At 43.9% G+C, this 27,603-nt stretch overlaps 1 protein-coding gene and 1 non-coding gene across 3 annotated transcripts; both read left to right on the top strand.

The window, feature by feature from the left end:
* The first annotated feature begins 3,158 nt into the window (after positions 1–3,158).
* Positions 3,159–26,420, top strand: THG1L (tRNA-histidine guanylyltransferase 1 like). 2 transcript variants are annotated; one of them, XM_073621171.1, is made up of 6 exons: positions 3,168–3,379; positions 7,225–7,401; positions 17,345–17,514; positions 22,572–22,660; positions 24,188–24,295; positions 26,099–26,420. In XM_073621171.1, exons 1-6 carry the CDS (start codon positions 3,210–3,212, stop codon positions 26,255–26,257), a joined length of 873 nt encoding a protein of 290 aa, XP_073477272.1. In that variant the 5' UTR covers positions 3,168–3,209; the 3' UTR covers positions 26,258–26,420. The 2 variants fall into 2 exon arrangements, with proteins under 2 accessions (XP_073477273.1, XP_073477272.1); XM_073621172.1 differs by lacking the exons at positions 17,345–17,514; positions 22,572–22,660; positions 24,188–24,295; positions 26,099–26,420 and adding an exon at positions 8,850–10,284 and having other exon boundaries at positions 3,159–3,379.
* On the top strand, positions 18,865–18,987 carry LOC141135767 (small nucleolar RNA SNORA68). Its single transcript, XR_012243621.1, has one exon. It is a non-coding gene; the product is annotated as a small nucleolar RNA SNORA68 (small nucleolar RNA).
* Positions 26,421–27,603: the final 1,183 nt, after the last annotated feature.

Genomic DNA, 27,603 nt, shown 5'->3' with positions numbered 1-27,603 from the left:
CCCAGAGCACGTCCCGCCCGCCGGGAGACACCAGCTCCCCAGCTATGTATTGGGGGAGTCTGGCTTTCCAAACCATGGAGGGGCACCGTCCAGACCTCATTAAGCCAGAGTCTTATGCCCTGTACACACGGTCGGACTTTGTTCGGACATTCCGACAACAAAATCCATGGATTTTTTCCGATGGATGTTGACTCAAACTTGTCTTGCATACACACGGTCACACAAAGTTGTCGGAAAATCCGATCGTTTTAAACGCGGTGACGTAAAACACGTACGTCGGGACTATAAACGGGGCAGTGGCCAATAGCTTTCATCTCTTTGTTTATTCTGAGCATGCGTGGAACTTTGTCCATCGGATTTGTGTACACACGATCGGAATTTCCGACAACAGATTTTGTTGTCGGAAAATTTTATCTCCTGCTCTCCAACTTTGTGTGTCAGAAAATCCGATGGAAAATGTCCGATGGAGCCTACACACGGTCGGAATATCCGACAACACGCTCCGATCGGACATTTTCCATCGGAAAATCCGACCGTGTGTACAGGGCATTACAGAAGGAAAAGGGATAGATTATAAAAGGAAGGAAAATGGGTTTAGAGAAAATGGAGGGCAGAGTTGGGGGTGGGGGGGGTGGGGGAGGCTCCTTGTCATGTCATTCAAGAAGGGTCCTGGTTCGTGATTGTCCGGGGGTGTCGAAAATATGATATAATATTTAATGTTTGGGGGTCCTAGGTAATGTGGTCCTATGTATGGCAGAAATGTGAGAGTTGGCCTGGGAGACAAGTAGTTAATCATGAAATAGTAAAGTTTTTGGACAATACTGCTTGCGCTATTTTTGGTGCCATATTTTAGGCGAGGTTCACACATGTCCAGTGTGAATTTCTCCTCAGTTTTCACTGCGAATATCCAAAGCAGCTGTGATTTAGATGCGGTTCAGATGCAAATTCTTGGAGCCGATGGCCACAGACATCTTTAACATTAGCTGGTTAAGCAGCGGGCCGGGAAGCTCCCGCCATTTCTTAAGATAGCTAAGGTGCGGGGGCCGCGGGGCCACCCGGCGAGAGTCACCGGGTGGCACTGCCCCGGTGTGGTTGTGTTGGTAAGACCTCACAAATTGTCTGTAAAATATGTTCTAGCTACAAGGATTTGATTACTGCACAAAGAAAATTGAGTACTGTCCGTGATACTTTTTTTATTTGCACTAACATACAATTTTTCAGGACAAGCTTTCGGGGTATGTCCCCTTCTTCAAGGTCCAGGACCTTGAAGAAGGGGACATACCCCGAAAGCTTGTCCTGAAAAATTGTATGTTAGTGCAAATAAAAAAAGTATCACGGACAGTACTCAATTTTCTCTGTCACAATTGCACTAATACGGCTACAACAAATCAAGTATTACTGCACAAGAAAGGTAAGCCTGGGACATCAATATGGGGGTTACACCATAGTTGCCAACAGTCCCGATTTTCCTGGGACAATCCCGATTTTGGGACCCTCGTCCCGATTGGAGGCTGTCCCGAATCAGGATTTTCTAGAAGGAAAATCGGGAATGTTGGTTTTTTTGTTTTTGGAGCAGCGGGCTCCAGCAAAATGGCGGCCGGCACCGCCGCTCTATCTTCCCCCTAGTGTTGAGTGGAGAGAGGAAGGGGGCTGGATCCGTGCAGCCAATGAAGCGGCTTCTTTAGCTGCACGGCCCCTCCCCTCTCCACAGAAGCAAGCAGAAGGCACGGCGCCATCGCTGTGTCTTGCTGAAAGTTCCCCAGCCCCGTACTGCGCAAGCGCTGCGCCTGCGCAGTACAGGGGGTCCTCCATTGCCGAGGGGAACTTTCTCGGCAGAACACTGGCCGCGGGGGCTGCATTGAGGGGGGGCTGCACTGAGGGGGGGCTGCACTGAGGGGGGGTCTGCACTAATAGAGGGGGGATCTGCACTAATAGAGGGGGGCTGCACTGAGGGGGGGCTGCACTAATAGAGGGGGGGCTGCACTGAGGGGGGGCTGCACTAATAGAGGGGGGGCTGCACTAATAGAGGGGGGGTCTGCACTGATGGAGGGGATCTGCACTGATGGAGGGGGTCTGCACTGAGAGGGTCTATACAGACTCTGGCTGGGGAACCTGATGCAAGGACAGACTCTGCCGGTGGCACCTGATGCAAGGACAGACTCTGCCGGGGGCACCTGATGCAAGGACGGACTCTGCCGGGGGCACCTGATGCAAGGACGGACTCTGCCGGGGGCACCTGATGCAAGGACGGACTCTGCCGGGGGCACCTGATGCAAGGACGGACTCTGCCGGGGGCACCTGATGCAAGGACGGACTCTGCTGGTGGCAGGCGACGTGGCTAGTGACACGCTTAGGGATCCCACTGATTCGGCATTATGGTGAGTTGAATGATTTAATTTTATATTACAATGTAATAATAGAAATAATGCGCTTCAATCATCCTGACACCATAACAACCAGGGTGCCGGGATGATTGAAGCGTCAACACCAGGTGTTTGGAGTATCTTTATCTGCTGATTGTTAAACTTTCTAGAATACACACATTTCTATTGTGTAGGATCTGGGGCTGCTGTCCCGTCATTCCCCTCTCCCCCTTTCCTTCTCAATCCCTCATTCATCTCAGACTCTAACAACACCCTCTTGAGCCACGCCCATTTAAGCCACGCCTACTTTAACATACGCCACGCCCACGTTTCGTGTAAGCCACGCCCATTTTCCGCCACCGCACGCTGTGCGCGCCGCACTTATAATTTTTGCTAAACCACGCCTACAAACGAATGCCCCGCCCCCTAATTATTTTACGGCTCCGCCTACAGCCAGGATAGTGTCCCACATATTTTTTTTGCAATGTTGGCAACTATGTTACACTGAGGTGGTGGAGCCCAGGGTGTGACCAAATTATTGAAGTATACTGTATAGACAATTTACCACAAGCCCCCATGTAACACTTGTTTTACTGCAGCACACTTCATTTATTACACTTAGTCCTGGTTGACTTCCAAGCATTTTTTACACAAAGTAAACCGCTGACACACACACGCCCAAACAGCGCGGCAGGAACTACTATAACTTTCTCTTTCTCTCACTGAACATATGTGATCTCCAGACAATAGCCTTCTTCTCGCGAGAGCCGCGGGTGCGGTGTGTGGTAACCAAGGAGAACCATAGAGAGGAGATTCGCGGCGCCTGGGTGATTTCCGCTTCCGGTTATGAGGATAGGAAGTCTGTGGCTCCTACGAGGTTTGAAGTTGCCATCTGTGGTGTGCTGCAGAGGCATGGCGAAGAGCAAGTTTGAGTATGTGAGGGAATTCGAGGCGGTGGACACATGTCTGCCTAACTGCTGGGTGGTGGTGAGAGTGGACGGGAGGAACTTCCACAGGTGAGGTCACGTGGTTCTCTGCGGACCTATCATCCCCCATCACAGGCTGAGTGGTCCTGATTGCACACAGCCCCCTGGGATTGGTCATCATGGTACATATATTGGAGTATGATTCAGCTCCCTATCACTGTGACTTTTCAAAGTGTATTCTTGTGTGCAGGAGTGTTACAGATGATTTAAAGTGATGGTAAAGTCTCCTAAACTTGCACTGTTTAGGATATATTCAGAGTGCATGCAGCCGGTGAGGTTACCATGCGTTCTGAAGGTCCGGTGTTCTGTGATTCATTTAAGATCTCCAATCACGTCACTTCTAGTTACTGTAAACCATCAGTAATTGAAGTTTTTGACAACTTGCTGTTTTGACACAACTTCGGCAGCCATGTACTCTCTCTGGTACACCAAGAATCCATTTTTTTGACAGAACAGCCGGTAAGGAGGTAAAAGTTGGCGCCACCTCGGAGGCGGCCATGTTGTTGGTTTGTATCAGAGCAGACTAACAATGTCCGCTCATAATATTGTGTACTGGAGTATACACGGTTGCCGGTGTTGTGTCAAAACACCAAGTTGTTGAAAGCTCCAATTACTGATGCTTTACAGTAGCTGGTGATGCTACTGCAAGTGATGTGATTGGAGTTCTCGTTGAATCGGCTATTTTGACAGAACACTGGCATACAGTGCTGGACCTCAGAGCCTGTGTTGTAAATTGCGGCTCCCACCCACTTCACCCAAGAGCCTAATCACACTGCAGCACATATAAAAATGTGCCTGTAGTCAATTGCACTTCTGTATGGTTTTATGTGCATTTTTATGCATAGCGTGTGTGTGGTTTTTTTTTTTTTTTTTTTTTGCTGGGTTCACATTGCTGCGATGTGTGACATTGCATATGATTTGCACAACACTGCTGTGCAAATCACATGAGATGTCTGTGCGATGTGAAGTCAGCCATACAGATTGTATGGCTGAATTTGCATCGCATTCGGACCAAAGTCGTGCAGGACCCTTTCTTTGGTCCACACCAGAATCAGATTGCATAGGTGTTCACAATCATGCGATCCGATTCCTGAACGAATTCACAGTTAGCACTGCGATATGCGAACCGATCTGGGGGTGTCATTAACTTTGTATTGACACCCGCAGCGGTTGGAAAAAGGCAGTGTGAAGTGCCTGCGAGTCAGGTGTGCGATGTGGGAACCCACAGTGGATTTACAGGGTTTCTTGCATCGCAACAATGTGAACCAAACCTTTCCTCTGAAATAATTGTTGTGGGTGAGAGTTGTGATGCATCGTTTTTGTGCATTTACACGTTTCTGTGCGTTATGCAAACATGTTGCATAAAAAAACATGCAGGTACCTATATTTCTCCATGGGGAACAATGCCAGTAACTGCACATAGTGTGAATGAGCCCTAAATTATATTTTATATTCTGTTAACTGAGGCCTTCCACCCTTCCTCCAATTGTTAGATAATAAACCGAGGTACTGCTCAGTAGGGCCGAAACAACTAATCGATTAATCGACAACTAATCGATTATGAAATTAATCGATTACTATTTTCATAATCGATTAATCGGCCAGTAACATAATGGGGTTAAAAAAGCTAAAAATTAGCCCTATATAGTACAAAAAGAGCAAACAATCTCTACTGTAAATATTACTTTCACTGTTGCACAGTAAAAAAACGAAGGGCTAATTTGTTTTTGTTTTTTTTAACTCCATTATGTTATTAAATGTCTTAGGCCTGGTTCTCACCCATGTGTTTTTTTGGTGCTTTTTGCAGAAATGCACTACAGTTCATTTAATGTTCACATCTATGCTTTTTTCAGCTGCTGTGTATTTGGAAAGGGTGCTTTTTGGTTCAATATACTTCAATGGAGAAGCTGCAGAAAAGCATGTAATATTACAGTTCTGTTTGAAAATCTGCAAAACAGTCTAGAATTTTTTTTTCTTTAAATAAAAAAATTTGATCTGAGTCTGATGATATTTACCAATTCAACCTCTAATAGAGTATATCTCTTCTGTCTGTTATTCTCAGAGAGGATTAAAGATTTTAGTCCCTAACCAAACAGTTGGTTATTTATATTTACCCCTGCGTATAAAGATATTTAGGAATAAATTGCCTTTTTTTAAACTTTACATATTAACTAAATTATACACTACACTTTTTTTTAAGGTTATTAACCGATTAATCGATTAATCGAAACAATAATCGGCCAACTAATCGATAATGAAAATAATCGTTAGTTGCAGCCCTACTGCTCAGTGTTCATTTTTTAGACCCAGTACCACTAATCCAACCTTAAACTACCGTATTTTTCGCTCCATAAGACGCACCTAGGTTTTAGAGGAGGAAAAAAAAATATTCTGAACCAAATGGTGTACTAAAATATTTACCAGTGCCCATGAAATGCAGCCTGATTATTGCCATGAAATTCAGCCTTACCTGTGCCACCTCCACCTCGCACAGGCTGACGTTCCTTATGGATCCGCCTGTCACTCAGAAAACAGAGCAGCCCGAGCGGCCGTATTCGGCTGCTCTGTCTTCTGTGATTGAATGACAGGCCCAGCGGGAGATCACCTGGCGCTTGCGGGAGACAGCCGCACCTGGTGTTGTAATATGGTGGTGGTGGGGGGGGCCTGGTTCTTATTCGGCCATGAGACGCACAGACATTACACCCATTTTTTTTGGGGGAAAGCCCAAGGGCTTCCACACTGGAGTGGTGCGCTAGCAGGACGGCAAAAAAAAGTCCTGCTAGCAGCATCTTCGGAGCGGTGTGTATACCGCTCCTTCACCGTTCCTGCTCATTTGAAATGAATGGGGCAGCACGGCTATACCGCCGGCAAAGCGCCGCTGCAGCAGCGCTTTGTGGTGGTTTTAACCCTTTCTCGGCCGCTAGCAGGGGGTAAAACCGCCCCCGCTAGCGGTCGAATACCGCCGCTAAGGCTGGGCTAAAAATAGCGCCGTTATACCGCCAGCGCCCACACCGCCCCTGTGTGAAAGGGCTCTTATGGAGCGAAAAATACGGTATATTATTAAAATGAACACTGGTATTCTTGTATTGTTCTCTTGGCAAAATGTTGCGGCCATCCTCATTGTGAACTGTATGCGCACATTAAATAATAAAAGGCCAATGCATGCCCCCTATACAAACGTACACCAGCAGGCTTGCAATATAGCATGCAGGATGCTGTGAACAAGCCACTAAGGTGCACCCAGATTGGGAGAGGGAAGATCAGTATTCTGAACCAGGTAGGTTACGCTTGTGTCGTAAAAAGCTGTCTGTCAACTGTTGTGAGCATGATTATAGGAAAAGAGAGCAGAGTGTTACCTAAATGTGTGGCATGGGGTAGGACAATTATGAAGCTTTGTCACTTAATGCCCAACTGCACTGGTCAAACTGTTAGAGGGACCCTGCTGGAGTGCAGAATAAGGTAAGTGTTTCAATTCTCTGCCCCTAAACATATTAAAAGACAATTAACCCTTGCTTTTTAGGGGGATACCTACTATAAAGGTGTATTATTTTTTCCTATGGAGTTGGGCTTTAACTGCACAAGTAAAAAGGGAGGTCACTAACCTAGTTGTGCTGCCTGGGAGGGGTGTTTGGATCACTAGACAGACGGAACACAATTACAAAAACATGAATAGGTGAAGCAGTTAATGTATATGTATTTCAGAAGTTAGTGGAGAACACTTCTGAGTTAGTTTAGTAACGTTCTACAGAAAACGGGGGTTATTCTGCATTACAGCATTTCTATGCCATTTTCATGCCAATGTTACCAACATTGTTTGTTTTTGTTTAGCATGTTTGCTCTGTATATGCCCACTGAGCCATCACTTGTTCCAACAGGTTCTCAGAGCAGCATAATTTTGCGAAACCCAATGACATCCGTTCTCTCCAGCTCATGAACCGCTGTGCACAGAATGTGATGGAGGAACTGAAAGACATCTGTCTGGCGTATGGACAAAGCGATGAGTACAGCTTTGTTTTTCACAAGAAATCTAACTGGTACAAAAGACGTGCAAGGTCAGTAAATGTTTTTGATACATTGCAATCGTTTCTTTTTATCTTTGGAACATTAACCTCTTCACGCCGGCTGCACACATATGTGGCCTCCTGGTGTGTGGGCCTTCACACCGAACAGCCACATATTTGCGGCCTTGTGTAAACCACTTACCGTGCTGAGAGTGCGGTAGCAGATGGTTACCGGAAATCTCCCGATGCATACTAGCGATCAGCAGCTTTCTGATCATATTATCTATGTGACAGCTAATCACATCGGTCACATGACCCGAATACCCACCTCCGGCTCCCGGCATTTAGAACCATTAAAGGGCTGGGAGGCGGCTGGCGGAAAGGGGTTATGGATTAATTCTGTCAGATCCAAAGAAGATGTGTATAAGAAGCAAATCTTTTATCAACTCTAGAAACTATAGGTGCACCGAATGGAAATTTTGGTACCGAAAATGCAGGATGCACTTAGGGGGAAAGATGGCCCCCGCTCGGCTCCATAGCATTGGAGGGCGGAAGCGACGTTAAACGTCACTTCTGCCAAATGCTCTTAAAGGGGATTTTTTTTTTTATCTTTTAATGACATTTAATTATTTTATTTTTAATTGCCTTATAGTGTAAATATCAGATCTGAGGTCTTTTTGACCCCAGATCGCATATTTAAGAGGTCCTGTCATGCTTTTTTTTTTTCTATTACAAGGGATATTAACATTCCTTGTAATAGGAATAAAAGTGACCCAAATGTATTTATTTTTTTTTTTTAAAGGACAGTGTAAAAAAAAAAAAAAAAAAAAAAAAAAAAAAAGTAAACCTAAATAAGGAAAAAAATTTAAAGCGCCCCGTCCCGCCGAGTTTGCGTGTAGAAGCAAACACATGCGTATGTCACGCCCGCATATGAAAACTGTGTTCAAACCACACACGTGAGGTATCGCTGCGATCGTTAGAGCGAGAGCAATAATTCTAGCACTGGACCTCCTCTGTAACTCAAAACTGGTAACCTGTAGACGTTTTTAAACGTCGCCAATGGAGATTTTTAAGTGCAAACATTTGTCGCCATTCCACGTGCGGGCCCAATTTTGAAGCGTGACATGTTGGGTATCAATTTACTTGGTGTAACATTATCTTTCACATTATAGAAAAAAATTGGGCTAACTTTACTGTTGTCTTATTTTTTTTATTTTTTTTTTTAACTCGAAAAATGTATTTTTCTCCTATCACCTTCCAGGACGGCACACCTGAGAGCTGAGAGCTCCTCCTTACAGGAAACACAATCAATTGACAGCTTGTTATAAGTTCCCACCCTTCCTCTTGATCCCCAGTATTTATTGTGTTTCTCCCGAACACGCCAGTATGTTTGTTTTGTTTAAAGACCAAATGACCGGGGAGGGTCGGATGGTCCCCTGTTGAGATTCTAGGGAGGCCGGGGAGGGCTGAACTAACTTGCAGGCTTGTCCTTCTCACAGGTCGCCCTCAAGGCTGCACCAGCGCTCTGGCCGCAGGGAGTGCGAACCATCGCTGCATGTGCATAAAACGTCGCCGCCAGCCGATCTTCATTTCCAGGAACCATCTTGCAGGAAGTGCTGCACCCCAAGCCTCACTCTGGTACACGGCCGCATCACAAGAAGTAGGTGGTGCCAGAGGAACAGCGCAACCCGGAAGTGCAAAAAAACGCCGGGAGAACAGCATGAAGAGCGGTGTGAAGAGACAGAGCAAGGTGGCGGACAGAGGTTGGCTCGCTGTAATAGCCCCACAAGCAGTACCAGCAGCCCAAGACCCAACCAAACTCATGGAACAGGAGGAAGGGAAGAGGACTACAACTGCGGGCAGATCCAGGTCGGGGCCCGGTGAGTAGAAATCCCCTTGGAAAGGGGGGCAGGGAAGGGGGTGAGAGGTCCTGGCTTCTAGGGGTCTGAGAATTCCTGGGCCGGCCAGAACAGGCTGGGCTTCACCAATCGCCTTACCTTTCCTCCCAGTACAAGCCCACAGTTAGGGGGGAGACAGAGTAAAATTACATGTATGCTTTATATTCTGTCTTACGGAATCCCCCAAATGGAACCCAGGAGGCCCCAGATAAACAGCCTCCTGCCGCAACAGGGCATAGCTCCTCAAAAAAAGTGAGTACTGTAAGGATAAACTCCCAAAGTCCCATTCAAAACCCTTCTGCTATAAATGTATCAATAAATTAGCAGGGAAAGAGGCTTCTACTTTGAAAGTTTTTTTTCATCTATGCAGACGGAAATGCTGGCAGCAGTCAAGTCTTTCCGTGAAGCTGCCGGGCAGTCAGCAGCCCAGGGTTCTGACCCAGAGTAGCTTGCCCCTAGTGAAGGCACATCCTCCCTCCCAGGAAAGACTCTCTGTAGGGGTACCTAGTGCTCTCCTCCCCCCTCAGTCACTGCCTCTAGCTCAGGTAGAGGAGGATGGGGGGGGAATAGAAAGCCAGGTCAGGTCAGACCACAGCTCAGATGGAGAGGTGGATCCAGACCAGCTAAGTCTGACCTCTCCTTTGAGAATGCAGGCAGTATTAAGGATCTGATGGACCGTAGATCAGAATCCCTCCTTAGAAAGGCTTGGGATGTCCAGCCTTAGCAGCAGCCAGGAATGCAGATTTCTGGGTGGATAAACTGACCGAACACCTGTCGCAGGAATCGGATAACATCCTTGACTCCATATCAGTGATAGGAAAAGCTGACGCTTACCTTGCAGATGCCACAGTTGAGTCTGCATGAGCCTCAGCTAAAACAGCCGCAATTAATCAACTCGGCTAGAAGAGCTGTCTGGATTAAGGCCTGGGAAGGAGATGTTGCATCAAAGGGTAAACTATGCGACCTTCCCTTTCAGGGCTCATTACTGTTTGGCCAGGGCCTGGACGACGTTCTGTCTAGGTCCTCAGAAAAGGGTAAAAAAATTCCCAGTAAAGCCCAAAAACGAAAAATTTAAGAATGAAAAAGAATGTTTTTCGTAGCCCCCCCCCCCCCCCCCGGTGCAAACACAGCATAGAGCCAAAAGAGAGCCCAACAGAAGGTGGGGCTTTGGTAGGGGAAGGCAAAAGAACAATTTATTATTTTCCTCCCCCAAGGTTGGCGCCAAAGAAACGTGATGCCAAGATCAGGGTGGGGGGTTGGATGTCCCACTTTGTCCCTCAGTGGGAAAAAATATCAGATAGCACTTACATCTGCCAGATCCTGTGAGAAGGTTTTCGCTTGGAATTTTTGGCAAAAACCCCCTCTATGATCACCCTTACACATCGTCGCCCCCCCCCCAGAGATGAATAAACGATCAAGGGGTTAATATGGCGCACAATGGAGGTAGCCGAGTACATATAACTAAAAATGGTGGGGGGAAGGGGGTGGGTTGGGGGTTCCTGAGAGGGGGAACTTGATGGTGGTAGTTAATGTTTCACAACAAGTTCAGGTATTAGTCCATGTAAGGATAAAATGATGCTGAATAAATGGAAGGCAGCCAGTCTATAAAAGCTAGAAGAAGCTCTGGAACAATAAAAAAGAAAGAAGGACGGCGCCCTCTAAGTGCAGCATGTATGTTAAAAATATTTATTACAATAGATAAAAACACTCACATTTGATTTGCTAAAAACCAGCATGTAAAGTAGTTTCATCCGTGTGCTCTCTGGGGATGTGGGTGTCACGGGCCAGTGGGGGGGTTCCTGGGATGTGAGTCCTGTGACCTGGGTCCTGGTAGCTGTTCCGGTGGTACCGAGGGTCCTCAGAGCCTCCGGGCGGCCAGGATGTCGGTCATGGATCCTCCGTGGAGCGCCGTGCTGACCTGCGTCTTCACTTCCGGGAGCGGGGTGAGGCGGGCGGTGCTTCGCGTTCGGAGCATGCGTGCTCCTTCATCAGGATGCCCTGAAAAGATCTACCAATTCCTGCATACCATCCAGAATGGCTGAACAGCAGGTGATGGTACCAGTACCAAAAAAACAATACCAAGGATTCTACTCCCACGTATTCGTTGTTCGCAAGCCGTCCAGAAAGTATCGGCTGATGGTAAACTTAAGAAACCTGAACAAGTTCTTGGAATACGAAAAGTTTACTATGGAGAGGCCTACATGACGACACTGGACCTCAAGGATGCCTACCTGGATGTGCCAATTCACGTGGATCATCAGGCATTCTTTAGGGTTCGCTGTAGTCATCGGAGGGGAGATTTTTCACTGGCAGTTCAGAGCCCTCCCATTCGGGTTAAAAGCCAGCCCAAGGATTTTTACAAAAATCCTAGCAGAGGCAGTAGCCTTTCTGCATCTCCAAGGTATATCTCTGATTCCATACCTGGACGACCTACTGATCTCCGGACCATCAGTCACCCAGGTCAGATCAGATACCAACAAGGTAATGTCTGTTCTGGAAAACCTGAGTTGGATAGTCAGCATGGAAAAATCCTGCCTCAAACCAGAACAGGTCAAGACCTTCCTAGGCTACATGGTGGACACCAGACTACAGAAGCTCTTCTTGCCAAAGAACAAAGTGGCAAAACTAGCTTCATTGGTGGGGGACTTGATAAAAACCCCATCACGCTCCAGAAGGGAGGTGCTAAGAACCCTAGTCTGATTTCGGAAAGTATACCAGCCATAGTCTGGCCGCAACTTCACTCAAGAGTCCTTCACTTCTTCCTGTCCTCCTGGGACAAAAAGGAGTCCCTGGATCAGGAGATAATGCTCACCCCTCAGGTCCTGTCCTCCCTAGAGTGGTGGACAGTGCCCAAAAACCTAAAGAGAGGCAGACCATGGGCGCAGTGGGATCCGGTAAGTTACCACCAATGCCAGTTTTTGGGGGTGGGGGGGCCCACCTAGGAAAGGAGAAAGCCCAAGGTCAATGGAACAGCTCGCTAGGTCAGATGTCATCCAACTACACGGAGCTCAAAGCAGTGGGGGAGGCCCTGAAAGCCTTTTAAAAAAGAATCATGCGCATGGAGGTCCAACAACACCACTGTCGTAGCCTACTTGAGTCACCAGGGAGGTACCAGGTCCAGACCCCTTCTAGAATTATCCAAGGAGATCCTGGACTGGGCCGAGGGAAAAGTTCTCTCCATATCAGCTGCCCACATAAAGGGGACCAGCAACACCGAGACGAACTTCCTCAGCCGTCAGCCGATAAGGCAGGGGGAATGGGAACTGAACCCTGAGGTATTTCAAACCCTGGTGCAGCGCTTCGGAAATCTGGAAATAGATCTGTTCACCAATTGGCAAAACAGGAAAGTAAAGAGAGATTTCTCGATTTCCCAAGAGAGGGAGTCAGCAGGCTTGGATGCCCTGACTCAGACCTGGCAGTGCAGGTTGGCATACGCCCTTCCCACCCCTAGCACTGATTCCGCGGGTCCTTCAGAAGCTTGGCCAGCACCCTGGTTGGCCGAAGAGGGCTTGGTTCGCAAGCTTAAGATCCATGGAAGCTCCCGAAAAGGCCGGATCTTTTCAGGCAGGGGCCAGTACTACACCCAAGGCCGTAATTCTTCCAGCTGACGGCCTGGTTAGTGAGCGCCAGATCCTAAAACGTAAAGGCTGCTCAGAAAAAGTAATAAGTACCCTCATTCTGAGCAGAAAACCAGTGACTAAAAAGATTTACTCAAAAATTTGGAAGACTTTCTGTTCTTGGGGAAAAAAGAAAAACGGATGACCTCCACCACTGTACCGGTTATCCTGGAGTTTTTCCAGGACGGAGTAGACAAGGGCCTAGTGGTCAGCACACTTCGGGTTCAGATAGTGGCCCTCTCGGTATATCTTGATACAAGACTGGCAAAGGAAGACCTCAATAAACGTTTCTTGGTGGCCAGGGAGAGTTTCCCCGGTCTCCAAAGGCAGTTTCCCACCATGGGACTTGACAAGGGTGTTAGAAGCGTTATCTAAACACCCATTTGAACCTATAGAGGAGGTTCCCTTTAAGTTTCTAACCTTAAATATAATTTCTGTTAGCAATTACCATGTCCATGAAGGAACCCTTCTTATTGATACAGCTAGATAGCCACCTTCAGGCCAGACCCTTTGTATCCTCCAAAGGTAGCATCCTTATTTCATAGGACGCAAGATATAACATTGCCATCTTTTTTTGATAAACCAAAAAATGAGACAGAAAAGAAATTTCATTGTCTGGATGTAAGAAGGTGTCTCCTTACCTACAGTCAGGTCCATAAATATTGGGACATCAACACAATTCCAATCTTTTTGGCTGTATATACCACCACAATGGATTTGAAATGAAACTAACAAGATGTGCTTTAACTGCAGACTTTCAGCTTTAATTTGAGGGTATTTACATCCAAATCAGGTGAACGGTGTAGGAATTACAACAGTTTGTATATGTGCCTCCCACTTTTTAAGGGACCAAAAGTAATGGGACAGATTAACAATCATCCATCAAAATTTCACTTTTTAATACTTGGCTGCAAATCCTTTGCAGTCAATTACAGCCTAAAGTCTGGAACGCATAGACATCACCAGACATTGGGTTTCATCCCTGGTGATGCTCTGTCAGGCCTCTACTGCAACTGTCTTCAGTTCCTGCTTGTTCTTGAGGCATTTTCCCTTCAGTTTTGTCTTCAGCAAGTGAAATGCATGCTCAATCGGATTCAGGTCAGATGATTGACTTGGCCATTGCATAACATTCCACTTCTTTCCCTTAAACTCTTTGGTTGCTTTCGCAGTATGCTTCGGGTCATTGTCTATCTGCACTGTGAAGCGCCGTCCAATGAGTTCTGAAGCATTTTACTGAATATGGACAGATAATATTGCACAAAACACTTCAGAATTCATTCTGCTGCTTTTGTCAGCAGTCACATCATCAAAAATACAAGCGAACCAGTTCCATAGACAGCCATACATGTCCATGCCATGACACTACCACCACCTTGCTTCACTGATGAGGTGGTTATGCTTTGGATCATGAGCAGTTCCTTTCCTTCTCCTTACTCTTCTCTTCCCATCACTCTGGTACAAGTTGATCTTGGTCTCATCTGTCCATAGAATGTTGTTCCAGAACTTTGAAGACTTTTTTAGATGTTGTTTGGCAAACTCTAACCTGGCCTTCCTGTTTTTGAGGCTCACCAATGGTTTACATCTTGTGGTGAACCCTCTGTATTCACTCTGGTGAAGTCTTCTCTTGATTGTTGACTTTGACACACATACACCTACCTCCTGGAGAGTGTTCTTGATCTGGCCAACTGTTGTAAAGGGTGTGTTCTTCACCAGGGAAAGAATTCTTCGGTCATCCACCACAGTTGTTTTCTGTGGTCTTCCGGGACCTTTGGTGTTGCTGAGCTCACCGGTGCGTTCTTTCTTTTTAAGGATGTTCCAAACAGTTGATTTGGGCACACCTAATGTTTTTGCTATCTCTCTGATGGGTTTGTTTTTGTTTTTTCAGCCTAATGATGGCTTGCTTCACTGATGGTGACAGCTCTTTGGATCTCATATTGAGAGTTGACAGCAACAGATTCCAAATGCAAATAGCACACTTGAAATGAACTCTGGACCTTTTATCTGCTCCTTGTAAATGGAATAATGAGAGAATAACACACACCTGGCCATGGAACAGCTGAGCAGCCAATTGTCCCATTACTTTTGGTCCCTTAAAATGTGGGAGGTACATATACAAACTGTTGTAATTCCTACACCGTTCACCTGATTTGGATGTAAATACCCTCAAATTAAAGCTGAAAGTCTGCAGTTAAAGCACATCTTGTTCGTTTCATTTCAAATCCATTGTGGTGGTGTATAGAGCCAAAAAGATTAGAATTGTCCCAATATTTATGGACCAGACTGTGTTTACAGAGAACAAAAGAGTTTAGGAGATCCAATCACCTACTAGTTTTGTATGCTGGGCCAAGGAAGGGACTTCAGGCTTCTAAAGCCTCAGACTCCAGATGGATCAGGGGAGCTATCTCCCTGGCTTATGAGAGTTCTGGAGTTCCAGCACCAGCAAAGGATAAGGCCCATTCAACAAGGTCACTTGCAACTTCCTGGACTAAAAAAAGCTGGGGCCTCCTGGGAACAAATCCGCACCGCGGCCACCTGGTCCAGTCAGGATACGTTCCTGAAGCACTACTGCGTGGAAGTGTTGTCACAGCAAGACTTTGGCCGGAAGGTCCTACAAGCTGTGGTCCCATCCTGAATGTAGGCCTGTGTTTACTTGATTATATTCTCATGTGTGCTATCCTGGAAGGTGATAGGAGAAAACCTACGTTAGACTTATCGGTAACGGTATTTCTAAGAACCTTCCAGGACGGCAGTCCTACTTCCCACCCTATGTGAAGGGAAAAAATTAGATGAACACTAGGTGGTGAATACCTATGTGGAGTGATTCTCCTTGTGAACCGCTACGGGATTAGTTTTATTACAAACTGGGGATCAAGGGGAAGGGTGGGGACTTATAACAAGCTGTCAATTGATTGTGTTTCCAGTAGGGAGGAGCCCTCATCTCTCAGGTGTGCCGTCCTGGAAGGTTCATAGAAATACCATTACCGGTAAGTCTAATGTAGGTTTTTCAAAAACAAATTCCGCTTGTAAGACCGCTGCGCAAATACTGTGTGACATAAAGTATTGCAATGACCGCCATTTTATTCTCTAGGGTGTCTGAAAAAAATATATAATGTATGGGGGTTCTAAGTAATTTTCTAGCAAAAAACCTGATTTTAATTTGTAAATGACAAAGGCTCGAGGCTGAAGTGGTTAAATTTAATATGAATTTATTGTTTTCTATTATTGGCACCTTTTAGAGTAAGAAAAGCTCAAGAAAAATGCCGTCTGCAGTCTCTGACCATCTCTTGTATTATGTCCTCAGTCTCCAACCATCTCCTGTATCAGGTCTCTGAAATCTCTTACTTAAATACATTGCTAATAGTATTGGAAAAATTTCCATTCGGTGCACCTCTAGCAGACATGATAGTCGATGGTCAGACTGCAGAGATGATACAGGCGATGGTCAGAGACTGCAGACGTACCACAGGCTATGGTCAGAGACTGCAGACGTACCACAGGCGATGGTCAGCTCCCCCCTCCCTCTCTTACACGGCACACAGCTCAGATTGATTCTCTAACAGATGGCTGCTATCTACACACTCTGTAGCTTCTTGCTATGCTACAGTTCTGATCTGTGATGTTCCCAGATAAAAACAGCTGTGCAGCATACCATCCAGCTACACAGTGTGATAGAGGCTGTCTGTAAGAGAATCGATCTGAGCTGTGCATTGTGTGGGAGGGGGAGAGGAGCTGTGCTGTGTGAAGTCTTGGGCTCCACCTTCAACGCAAAACACAAACCAGAAGGAATAAATAGCCACTCCCTCATCCTCCATTGTTTTGGGTTTCTGACCATCCAGGAGTACACCTCATCATGTATGTTTTGTTTCTCCTGACACTGATATTTGTGGCTGTTGGGCCCCTCTCAGTTTCATGAATAACTTTTAGTAAAACAGTAAAAGAGGATTTAAAAAAAACAAAAACCAAGGGGGGGTAAGGTTCCACTTTAACCAAAAGTTTATCTGTTGTGAACGTAAGTCTATCTTGTCTATCTATCTGTCTCAGTGTAAATTGACAGCCCTATAATAAAGAAGTAAATCAAATAAATTGAGTATCAACATTAAAGCCTTATGCACACATGGCGTGCAGGTTTAAAGAATGGGCGCACTGTCCAGCCCTGCTGCTGACAGCCTGTAGAAGTCTATGGAAGGCTGACAGCTGGACAGGGCTGGACTGTGCATTAAGTGGTACTAATGTTTAGAGCAGTATGCTGGACTTTTCATGCTTCAAGGCTAAAAACCCAGTGTAAAAGAGAGGCCTTAGTATCCAAACTAAGCAAACATTTGATTTTTACCAACTACAGTGCATTCTATACAAGGAAAATATTTGACTGCATAATTTGCAAGGGTTCGTATTTGCATGTTTATATTACAAAATAAAATGCATTGATTACATTTGAAGATTAACATTTGTCACAGCTGGGAATTTTTTTTTCCTTTTAAGCAAGTTTATGACACATGTGGTTTCACAGTTTGCCTCCAGTTTTGTCTTCTACTGGAAGCAGTTCTTCCCGGATCAGCCAATCTTGTACCCTCCTGGGTTTGACGGTAGAGTGGTATTGTATCCCAGTGAGCAGAACCTAAAGGATTATCTCAGCTGGAGACAGGCTGACTGTAAGTAGCCATTGTAATCTCAGCTCATGACTGTGACATGTAAAAGTGTCAATTAGATTGTGTTTTCACAAAATGTGGCCTGTGAATTCGTAAAGAGCCAGTTCCATATACTGATTATATAAGTTGCATTTACATACGATGTGTGTCCATAATTTGAAAATATGTAATGAGAATGATATTTTAAAAATTCTTCTTTTGAAATATTTTACAATTGAACATTGTCTCCTTCAAAGTATGCACCGTGTGAGTCTACACTACGCTCCCAGCGATTATTTGTTTTTTCATGGCATCCCTGGAAGTCTTTAAGTAGGATGGTGTTCAGAGCCTGCGTAGTTTTCATTTAGTCATTCGAGCTTTCTGTTTCAATCTTTTTTATAAAGATTTTGGAAAAACAAGATAAGACATTGTTGGGTAGCACAGTATAGTATAGGCCAGTGATGGCGAACCTTGGCACCCCAGATGTTTTGGAACTACGTTTCCCATGATGCTCAACTACACTGTAGAGTGCATGAGCATCATGGGAAATGTAGTACCAAAACATCTGGGGTGCAAAGGTTCGCCATCACTGGTATAGGCAGTATACAATAAAGGAAATTGTTGACAATATTTGATGGACGATAAGGGTTTAGCTATGAACCCATGGACAGTCCATAAGTAAGTGGGAGAAACTACATCATGCTCAAGTGGTGCTCATTCGAACTTTCTTGGGGTGAGGTGACGTGGGTGTGTGCCATTCTGAACGTTGTTTCTTGGTCTCGGGATCGTACTCAAACACCCAGGATTCATCTCCTGTGATCACTTCAGGCTTTCTTTCCAAACGGGCCAGCAGGTCTTGACTTGGTGATTCCTGTTTCCTGCAATCATTGAGAGCAGACTTCACTGCAGCCACTTTCTGTTCCCATTTTTGACGAAGGGGGGCATCCCAATCATTGTTTGTCGTCTTCACCTTCTTGTCCTTCCCTGAAGGCTTTGTGTCATCGGTACACTTTTGCAGATTATAGCGCAGCTTCTCCACAAGCTTTCCTCACCATTTCCAAGGTTTCTGATGCACTCTTACCCAGTTCCTTACATAATTTTATCGCCTACCGCTGTTCCAAACTCACTTGCATTTGAGACACTTAAACAGAGTGTCCCAAAAAAGAATGTCTGGACTCTGACACAGTGGCGGCTGGTGTTTTTTTTTTTTTTTTTTCTTTTGGGGGGGGCGCAAACAACAGCAGCTGCGATCATTACCCACAAAAAAAAATGGACAGTCTTTCTCTGTGGGTAGTGGGAACATACCTTAAAGAACTGAAGTTTTTTTCTTTTTTGTAATTCAAATATTTGGAAATTGAAATTTTTTTTTTATATCGTGCACACAAAACCCAAAGATTATTATTCTGTGTAATCTTGTCTGGTGTGCACACAGCAACAGGACTTTGTCACCTTTCAGGAGCTTATGTGCCCATGAAATTTCTACAAAGTTCTACACTTAAAGTGGATGTAAACCCAATGTCATCCTTTCTAAACTACTGCCATAGGGGTTATCTATAAGGATATACACGCCTCCTGCATGTATCTTTACCTGTCAAATGTCTCCCCTCTGTCTGTTATGAGACCCGAAAAACTGCAGATTCTGTGGGTGGGTCTGTTGTCTGGAGCTCGGTGGATTGAGTCGTGATGTCAGTAGACTCCCCGCCCACCTCTACACTCCCCTTGTCAATATGCATTTTCTCCTGTGTATTTCTTACACTGAACTTCTGCTATGATCTCTAACATCCAGTAAAAAGACAGGAAAGTAACCACATGACTTCAGTATGCCAAATCAATAATGCCTGTGTCTTAGGCTAGTGCATGAGATGTAAATCAACTTTCACTCACAGCAAGGGGGAGGATTTGACAAAATGTTTTCCTCAGTTTGTCAAGATTTGTCTCACTGAACAATAAGAGGATTGCTCAGAGATGGATTAACTCTGTGTGGCAAGACTGGGCTCAAATGATAGGAAATCTTATACGCTACAGCACAGGTGTCAAACACAAGGCCCGAGGGCCGAATCCGGCCCTCCAGGCCATTTCATGTGGCCATGGCACCTCTCCTGCAGCTGCAGGAGAGCTCCAGCCCTCCTCTGGTCCTCCTCCAGACCCCTAACTTTCTGCTTTCAAGCAATGCATCCAGCTTCTTCCCAGCAGCAGCATAAGAAAAGGGGGTGCACTGTGATGTTAGGGAGAGTAGGGGACTCAACTTCTGATGGTGGGGTGGCTCTTGACATCTAATGTAAGGGGAGGAGATGCGCTGGACATCTAATCTTACAGATACAACCGGCCCTTTTGAGGACAATCATAATGCTGATGCGGCCCATGATGAAATTGGGTTTGACACCCCTGCTCTACAGTATATCAAAAAAAAAAAAAATTGGGGGGTTTACATCTACTTTAATTCATTTTTGTTGTGAACCGTCACTTTTAGGTGTAGTTAATTAATTTTGCCATAGACTGCTTTTCTTTTATCTTGACTGCAATTTTAATGCTCCTCAAAGTTGAGTAAATTGTTGTGTTGATCTCTGGTGATATGACGAAGTTGCTAAACTACTGTAGTTTGGTTACAGCTTACACATGGGCATTATGTTGGCTATTAAAAAAAAAAAAAAAAAAAGTAAGATTGTGCCACTCCACAAGATATGAGCTTTTCGTAAATTCTTCTGCATCCTGCACTTCCAGGAGTGTCAAATGGCCTGATCCCTGCTGTGCAGTTGTTTCATTCAATGGGCCCTTCCTCTGTCTCTACAGGGCACAGTGATGTGGGGGTTGACCGAAGGAACCACTGAGTGCAGAAGGAGACCAGTCACTGGGCAGTCCCAGAGGTGTCAAATGCAAAAGACCTTATAGCAAGCTTATCTCCTCCTTTTTCAGTAGTAAGAGGGAGAACAGGCTGGGCTTCCTTTTTAAACTGGTTGTAAAGTCAGAAGGTTTTTTTTTTTTTTTTTTTTTATCTTAATGCAATCTATGCATTAAGATAAAAAGCCTTCTGTGTGCAGCAGGCCCCTCCCAGCCCCCCAAATACTTACCTAAGCCCCCTCTCTATCCAACGGTGTTCACGAATGCCTCGGCAGTCCGAGACTCACCCTCCTGATTGGCTGAGACACAGCAGTGGCGCTATTGGCTCCTGCTGCTGTCAATCAAACTCTGTTAGCTAATCAGGAGAGAGGGGGCGGGGCCAAACCGCAGCTGCATATCTGAATGGATACACAGAGCTGCAGCTCGGCTCGGTTGCCCCCATAGCAAGCTGCTTGCTGTGGGGGCACTCACCAGGAGCTCCAGCCAGGGACCCGAAAAGAGGAGGATCCAGGCTGCCCTGTGCAAATCCACTGCACAGGGTAGGTAAGTATAACACGTTTGTTATTTTAATAGAAAAAAACCTTACAATCATTTTAAATGGTACAGAGTCTGTCTTTCTCATTTGTATAGCGTAGCCATACACTTTTTCAGGGAAAATTCATCAGAAAATGAACAATTTGGGCATGTATGTTCAGTTAGATCTTATGCACAGGAATTGATGATTTTTTTTTTCTCCTAATTACTTTTCCAGAAAAGGAAAAAAAAATATGTATTTGCTATGTCTATTGTGGCTTTCTCAATAGGTTTTCCAGCTGATGGTACAGGCTTAGCAGGAAGACCTTTTGGCTTGATCCCTCCTGGCTGAACAGCTAAGGGGTAGTAGGCATTTTACACATCACTTAGGCTGGCCATATACAGATACATATATCTTTTTTTTTTTTTTTTTTCGTTCAGCCTGCAGGGTTATTGCATTCCAACAGCTGTCGACAGTGGCTGTCAGAATACCCGAACAGCAACTGCATCTGATTGGATTGTTTGGCTAATTTTTCTTTCACAATATTTTTACTGAATACAGCTAAACTCACAAAACAGTGAACAGACACAGACGCCAAGGTCAATGGCGGAAAGTGGATTGAGAATAACATATATATATATATATATATATATAACAGATAAAAAGAGCAAACGTAGGCAAAAGACCATTTAAAATCAACTCCATGATAGAAACCAGCACCTGTCCATCTTCGTTCTAATGCCACTTGCTCTGTTGTCCTTAGCTGATGTTTATTTGCAGTTGTATACTAGCTAACTCAAGTCCGCTCAGCTAGGGAATCATGTTCAGTCCTTTGAGCAGCTGATTTGATTTCATGGCTCATCTGCAGACTGGTTTTGGGCTTTATTATGGGGTTTGATTTTAAGTGGATTTATTGTGGTACAGACTAGAGGAGGGTTTTTAATAAAAGGATATTTATGATTACATTTCAGTTGCACAGAACATTGCTTTTTGGGAGAAATATTTTTTCTTCTGTGTGCTTCATGAGTTTTAGGACAAGGTTTGGAAGGGATCAGGTCTCAGGTTTTTGTCTGTGGCATGTTGGAGATTCTTTCCCCTTATTTCTTGTGCCAGTGACAACCCTGTAGACAGCAATTAAAAACGGATGGAGAATCCAGTTTTCTCAATTCTAATTAAAAAAAAAAAAAAAAAAAAAAAAGTTTTTTATTTTCCCTTTTATCTTTGTATTAAAATGGACAAGAAGTGAATGAAAATCTCCCTTTTATTTGCACAAATCTCAATAAACACAGGCTCAGATTCTTATCCAAATCAAGGGAAAACAATTGCTGGAGTTCCGTTTTATTTCTATAAAAAAAAGATTAAAAGTACCTAAATATGTCTTTATATTCACCTCCTGTAATCCATATACAGAAGCACTGGCTGAGGAAGAGGCAGCGCTCTGAGCTAGTTAGGGCTGTGTGTAGCTTTGCATAGCACTAGCAAAAACATGCTTTAAAGTGATCAACATGTGGCTACTTTATTATTTGTTCACGGGCTGGGATTGATCTTGGTCCAGGACATAGCTGTCCTGTCTGGCAGGGGTATCACGAAACTGGATGAATATGCTTGTAAAACAGTTGAAATATAAACATTTCATCTGTGTATTTGGCCTTTAGCATTCCTTTACACATTAGATGGCACACTTTTGTCCTATGTTCACTTACACTTTGTTTTACTTGCTTTTCTGCAGGCCACATAAACAATCTGTGCAACACTGTGTTCTGGATGCTGGTCCAGAGGGGAGGATTAACTCCAGCACAGGCTCAGAAAAGGCTACAGGTAAGTCGGATCACTGTTTTTCATCACTAGCGAAGTGGAGGCACAGAATCATTTGATGTAAGGCTGTAGTCCTACTCTGTAACAGTCCTAAAATTATTTGCCAGCAGTTGATGAGAATATAAATATAAATTTTATATATATATATATATATATATATATATATATATATATATATATATATATATATATATATATATATATATATATATATATATATATATATATATATATATATATATATATATATATATATATATATATAAAATATTTTTTTTTTAATCTCACTTAAGAATTCTAGCAGCGTGCAAGATAGCTTTTAAAACAGAAAATCCTGGCTAGGACAGGTCTAGGCACAGCCCCTGGAGGGATAGGATGCATAGGAACACGATACACTTTCTGTGGTGAATAAAGGAAAGGACATTAGCCACCATCTTGGTCTCAAGCCAAGTTTACAAAAAACCTCATCCTCACAGCCCTCCGAAAAGTCTACAAAGCTGAGATTGTATCTAGGCAAGGGATCCTCCAGGTTCCCCATCTTCAGAGTGATCAGAAAGATCCATTGCAACTATGTGGAAATCAGCAAAGAGACTTAACAGTATTCTCAATTTCACCAATCCTCTGTTCAGCATTGGATGCTCTATGCTTCGTTTTTTTGCATATCATGTTTTAACGGAGACAAGACCATCCTGACAGGGTCTATCAGTGAAGTTATAATGGCATGCCATTCAAGTACCGTTTCCACAATCTGCCTACGTTTAGGCAGTGTTTCCTCTAGTGGTCAGAAGTCTGATTTGTCAACATATTCTGAAGGGTAATCCACTAGAGGGCATATACACAGCATTTCTTGGCCAGCACCGTTTAGTGGCTTCCCCTTGGTGATATGTAAAATTAATTTAGCAAGTCACAAGGTGAGAGGCAGTTGCAGGGACTGATCTGCATCAAATATTGGTAAATACAGCCAAGAACTGCACAGGCACCAGGATTTACATGGTTGTCTCAGTCCAGGAATTTAGACTGTGACCTTGGATGATGTTTGAACAAATATGGTTTCATCCCTCTGGAGAGAAAAGCAAATAAAGGCATTGTCAGGGGGTGAGTACTCAGATCTCTGTGAGAGGTAATAAATACCTGGAAGTGTTACATTTACATAATCCTTATAATGCATGCACTGCACAGAGATACAGTGTTATGGCTGGATTCAGAGCTATGTGTTATGATAAAAAAAGGCATTTGCACACAGTTGTGGCGCCGTTTAGGTACATTAGCTGGCAACACAACACAGTGCACTCCAATACACATCCCATGCATTATGGTGCACGTTCTTTTGTCCTTTGTGGTACATTGGCAGTCCCTTCAAAATGAAGGGGCTGCCTCAATGCACCAAATACTATATTTAAACAAGCATGTTCTGCAACAGATCAAAAAAGTGTTAATGGTAATGCTTCATAATCAATGTTCCCGTTTTCTGTGCAATGGCCATTTTACGTACTTACAAACCTGCTGTATTTTTTTGCCTCTCCCCCACAGGGAACACTTGCTGCCGATAAGAATGAAATCTTATTTTCAGAGTTTAACATCAACTACAATAATGAGCCTTTAATGTACAGGAAAGGATCAGTCATCCTAAAGAAGAAGGTAATCAGACATCTCTCATACAGCCTATGTACTGGTATAACTAGATGATACATTGACCTTAAAATTGAAGACAAAAAAGATCCTCCACAAGAGCCATAAACTCTGGACACCCATGATGGATGGTGCACAACCTCTTCAAAAATGTCCTGTGATAAATGTGTGTTATGTTAAACTGTGCTCCCTAATCCATAAATTCATCAAAGTGAATAAGTGCTCAAAAATAAAGTGCAATGTCCATAAACAGCCACCAGATGTCTCCACCTGGATACGAGTGGTATATTGTCAGCTGTCTTCTTGTCAATTCCACATAACAGTGTTTAATATTCTCCTCCAAAACGGATCTTGCGTGACACGTCACTTCTGCCAGTAGTGGAATGCAGGTGTAGTGCATATTGGCGTCCCTGCATTAATCGTGAGCTCTGTAAATTTTTTGCCTTTTGTAAGTGTAACTTGTATAGCGTGTATTTTAAAATAAACATTACATACTTCACCATGGAAGGTATCCTCCTATTTTTATACCATTTTTGGGAGATCTAGTCTCTGTCCAAGTTTGCTGGCCCCACTGATTGGCTGAGAAGAGTACTAGCGTATCATTCTGCTTAATGTGACTACCTGTAATGGGGGTCATGTAAGTCGGGTGAGTGGGCTGTGTGTCTGGGGTTGGTGGAGGAGAATATTAAACACTTATGTGGAGTTGACAAGAAGACAGCAGACGATATACAACTCATATCCAGGTGGCGACGTGGTGGTTGTTTATGGACAGTGCACTGAATGCACTTTATTTTTGAGCACTTATTCACTTTGATGTCAACATTGGATGAATTTTTGATTAGGGAGCATGGTTTAAATAACACATATTTATCACTTATAGGTTTTCACCTTAAAACGGGCAGCTCTGTTAAAAACTTAAACACTGATTCATTGCGCAGGTTAAGGATTATTTCCTAAACTCATCTCTTCAAAAATGTCCTAGTCATCCTCTGTTTTTCACATGCGTGTTTTCTGCATACCCCATCCATTCCTAGAGTGAAAGTGTAGATGACCTTTTTCTTAGGAGTGTGCATCATGGCCTTTCCATAAGAATGAACAGAGATTGTGGTTGCACATGCATGAGCAGAGTATAGCTTGTAGATTTTATTTATTTATTTCTTAAATTTTTAATGCAATACAAAACGTGGTAGAAATAAATTAAGAATAAAACTTAGCATCGCATTATCAGGAAGGCCCTGTACATTATGGATTTGTAGAAATGTAAAAAGAGGAAAAACCTGTGTCTGCACAGGTGAATGAAAATATCACATCATTGAAAAGGCCAACAAAACCAGGGTAAACAAAATCTGCAGTTCAGAACCCTCATTAGGGTTAAGGTAACCCCCAAAAATAGGGGAGAAGGGTGCAGGTGGTGCTTTGGGAAGAGGGTAAGAAAGGGGGAGACGATCCATAATAAACAGCTCCCTAGAGTGGAAAACTCTGCAAAAAAAGGGACATAACCAGTCAAGGTAAGGGGCCTAAGTTGCTTCCAGGTGGCCAGGTCCTAGCGTGGACATTTTTGAAGAAGACTGCACAATGCCCTACTGAACCCAACACATAAATCTCAGTGGAGTGAAAACTGTTAAGTGTAATAGTTAGTGCATATTGTCTGGTGTATTCAGGACAACTGTAATAAGTACAGTTATCCTGTTAACTACTTGTTGATTTATCTCTTTAGAATTGCATCACTTTCCACGTGCGTCAGTTGAGATGACTGACAATACTTGAATTGTTCTTGTTCATTTTCATTCTCATTCTGTACTTCTTGTTTAGGTAAATGAAACCAGCAAGAAGGTAATAAAGCTAGAAGGCGAAGAGGAGAGAGAAGTGGAGGTATCTCGCTCGCGGAACCAGTTTGCCATTCTGCATTGTGATGTCATCAGTGACAAGTTTTGGGAAGAAAACCCAGATATATTTTCTGGTGAAAGCTGATGAAGGTGTTTTCCACCTGTGTGGGTTTTTTTTTTTTTTTTCTGCTTCTTGATAAGGTGGCATAATTGACACCACTGGGATGTATGGACCAAAGAAAAAAAAATGGACAGACTACTCGCCCTCTTAATTTATTGGAACTTTTAAAAATAAAAAACATTTTTTTTTCTAACTCATGTCTGTGTTTGTTGGGGTATCTAAATAAACTTGCCCTGCAGAGGCACTTTTACCCACCTCTCCCCTCGGTGGCCCATGTCTCTTTATATTCTCCCAACGCCAGTGCTACAGTCTCCATCAGTGTTTTCAGCATTCAACCCTTCTGGGTTGTTGGATTCCTGTGTTCTTCCTAATCATGGTTTCACCCACTGATTCATATTTCACTGTTGTATCATGTTGGATTGGAAGAAAAAAAATGCTTGTGAGACTGGTAGAGGCCTAATATGCAAGGGTATGGAGGCATAGGGAGCCAGTTAAAGCTTTAGAGTACACGTCAAAGTTAAAAATGAAACTGTACATTTACTGCATTCCAAATCCCACCTCCAGCCTTTCTTTCAAGTCTTATACTTGACTATTCCCACTACACAAGCACCTGTATTCTGTAGCCTGCTCCGTATCTCCCAACCTCTGATTTACTGTTGGGTTTCTTCTTTCATGCAAGAATCCTAATTCAGTTTATTGAAAACTGTTTGTCCCAACAGAGTCCAAATCGTTTATTGGCACAGATGAAGATTACAAGCACACATAGCAAAGATCTTGGTAGGGTAGGGACAAGTTTTGAGGGGATGGCTAAGGATGGCAATTGGAACCCGATTTTAAATTTATCCTTTAATGCAGAAATAAAATATTCCCAGCAGATATATATAAAAAAAAAAGTCTGTGCTGTAACACTGCCCTTTAATCTAGCACTAATCCTTGCAAAAAGGCCACCTCTCTGCTAGATAGTATTACTCTTCCGGGTAAAATGGTGGCCAGTGTCTTCAAACACACTTTGTGGGAGCCATGCTGTTGTTCACATGTTATGTGACCACTGTGCAGTGCAGGAGTAAGTACCACCCACTACTGGACAACAAAGGGCAAGACCAGTGATGGAAGCAAACCAGCTAGAATAACACTGGAGATGAGGTATATGTAAAAGGTTTTTTTTATTCCCCAATGGGAGAAGGGGTGGGTAATTTTAGATATGTGTTTTTAAAGTGATTGTAAAGTTTCAAGTGGTGTTGTTTTGTTATTTAAAAAAAAAAAAAAAGTCATACTTGCCTCCACTGTGCAGTTCGTTTTGCACAGAGTGGCCCGATCATCCTCTTCTGGGGTCCCCGGTGGCGCTGGTAGCACCTCCCCGCATCCTATAA

The sequence above is a fragment of the Aquarana catesbeiana genome, linkage group LG03 (genome assembly GCF_042186555.1).
Source record: "Aquarana catesbeiana isolate 2022-GZ linkage group LG03, ASM4218655v1, whole genome shotgun sequence".
Classification (NCBI taxonomy): domain Eukaryota; kingdom Metazoa; phylum Chordata; class Amphibia; order Anura; family Ranidae; genus Aquarana; species Aquarana catesbeiana.
This window is presented reverse-complemented; position numbering and strand designations above follow the sequence as displayed.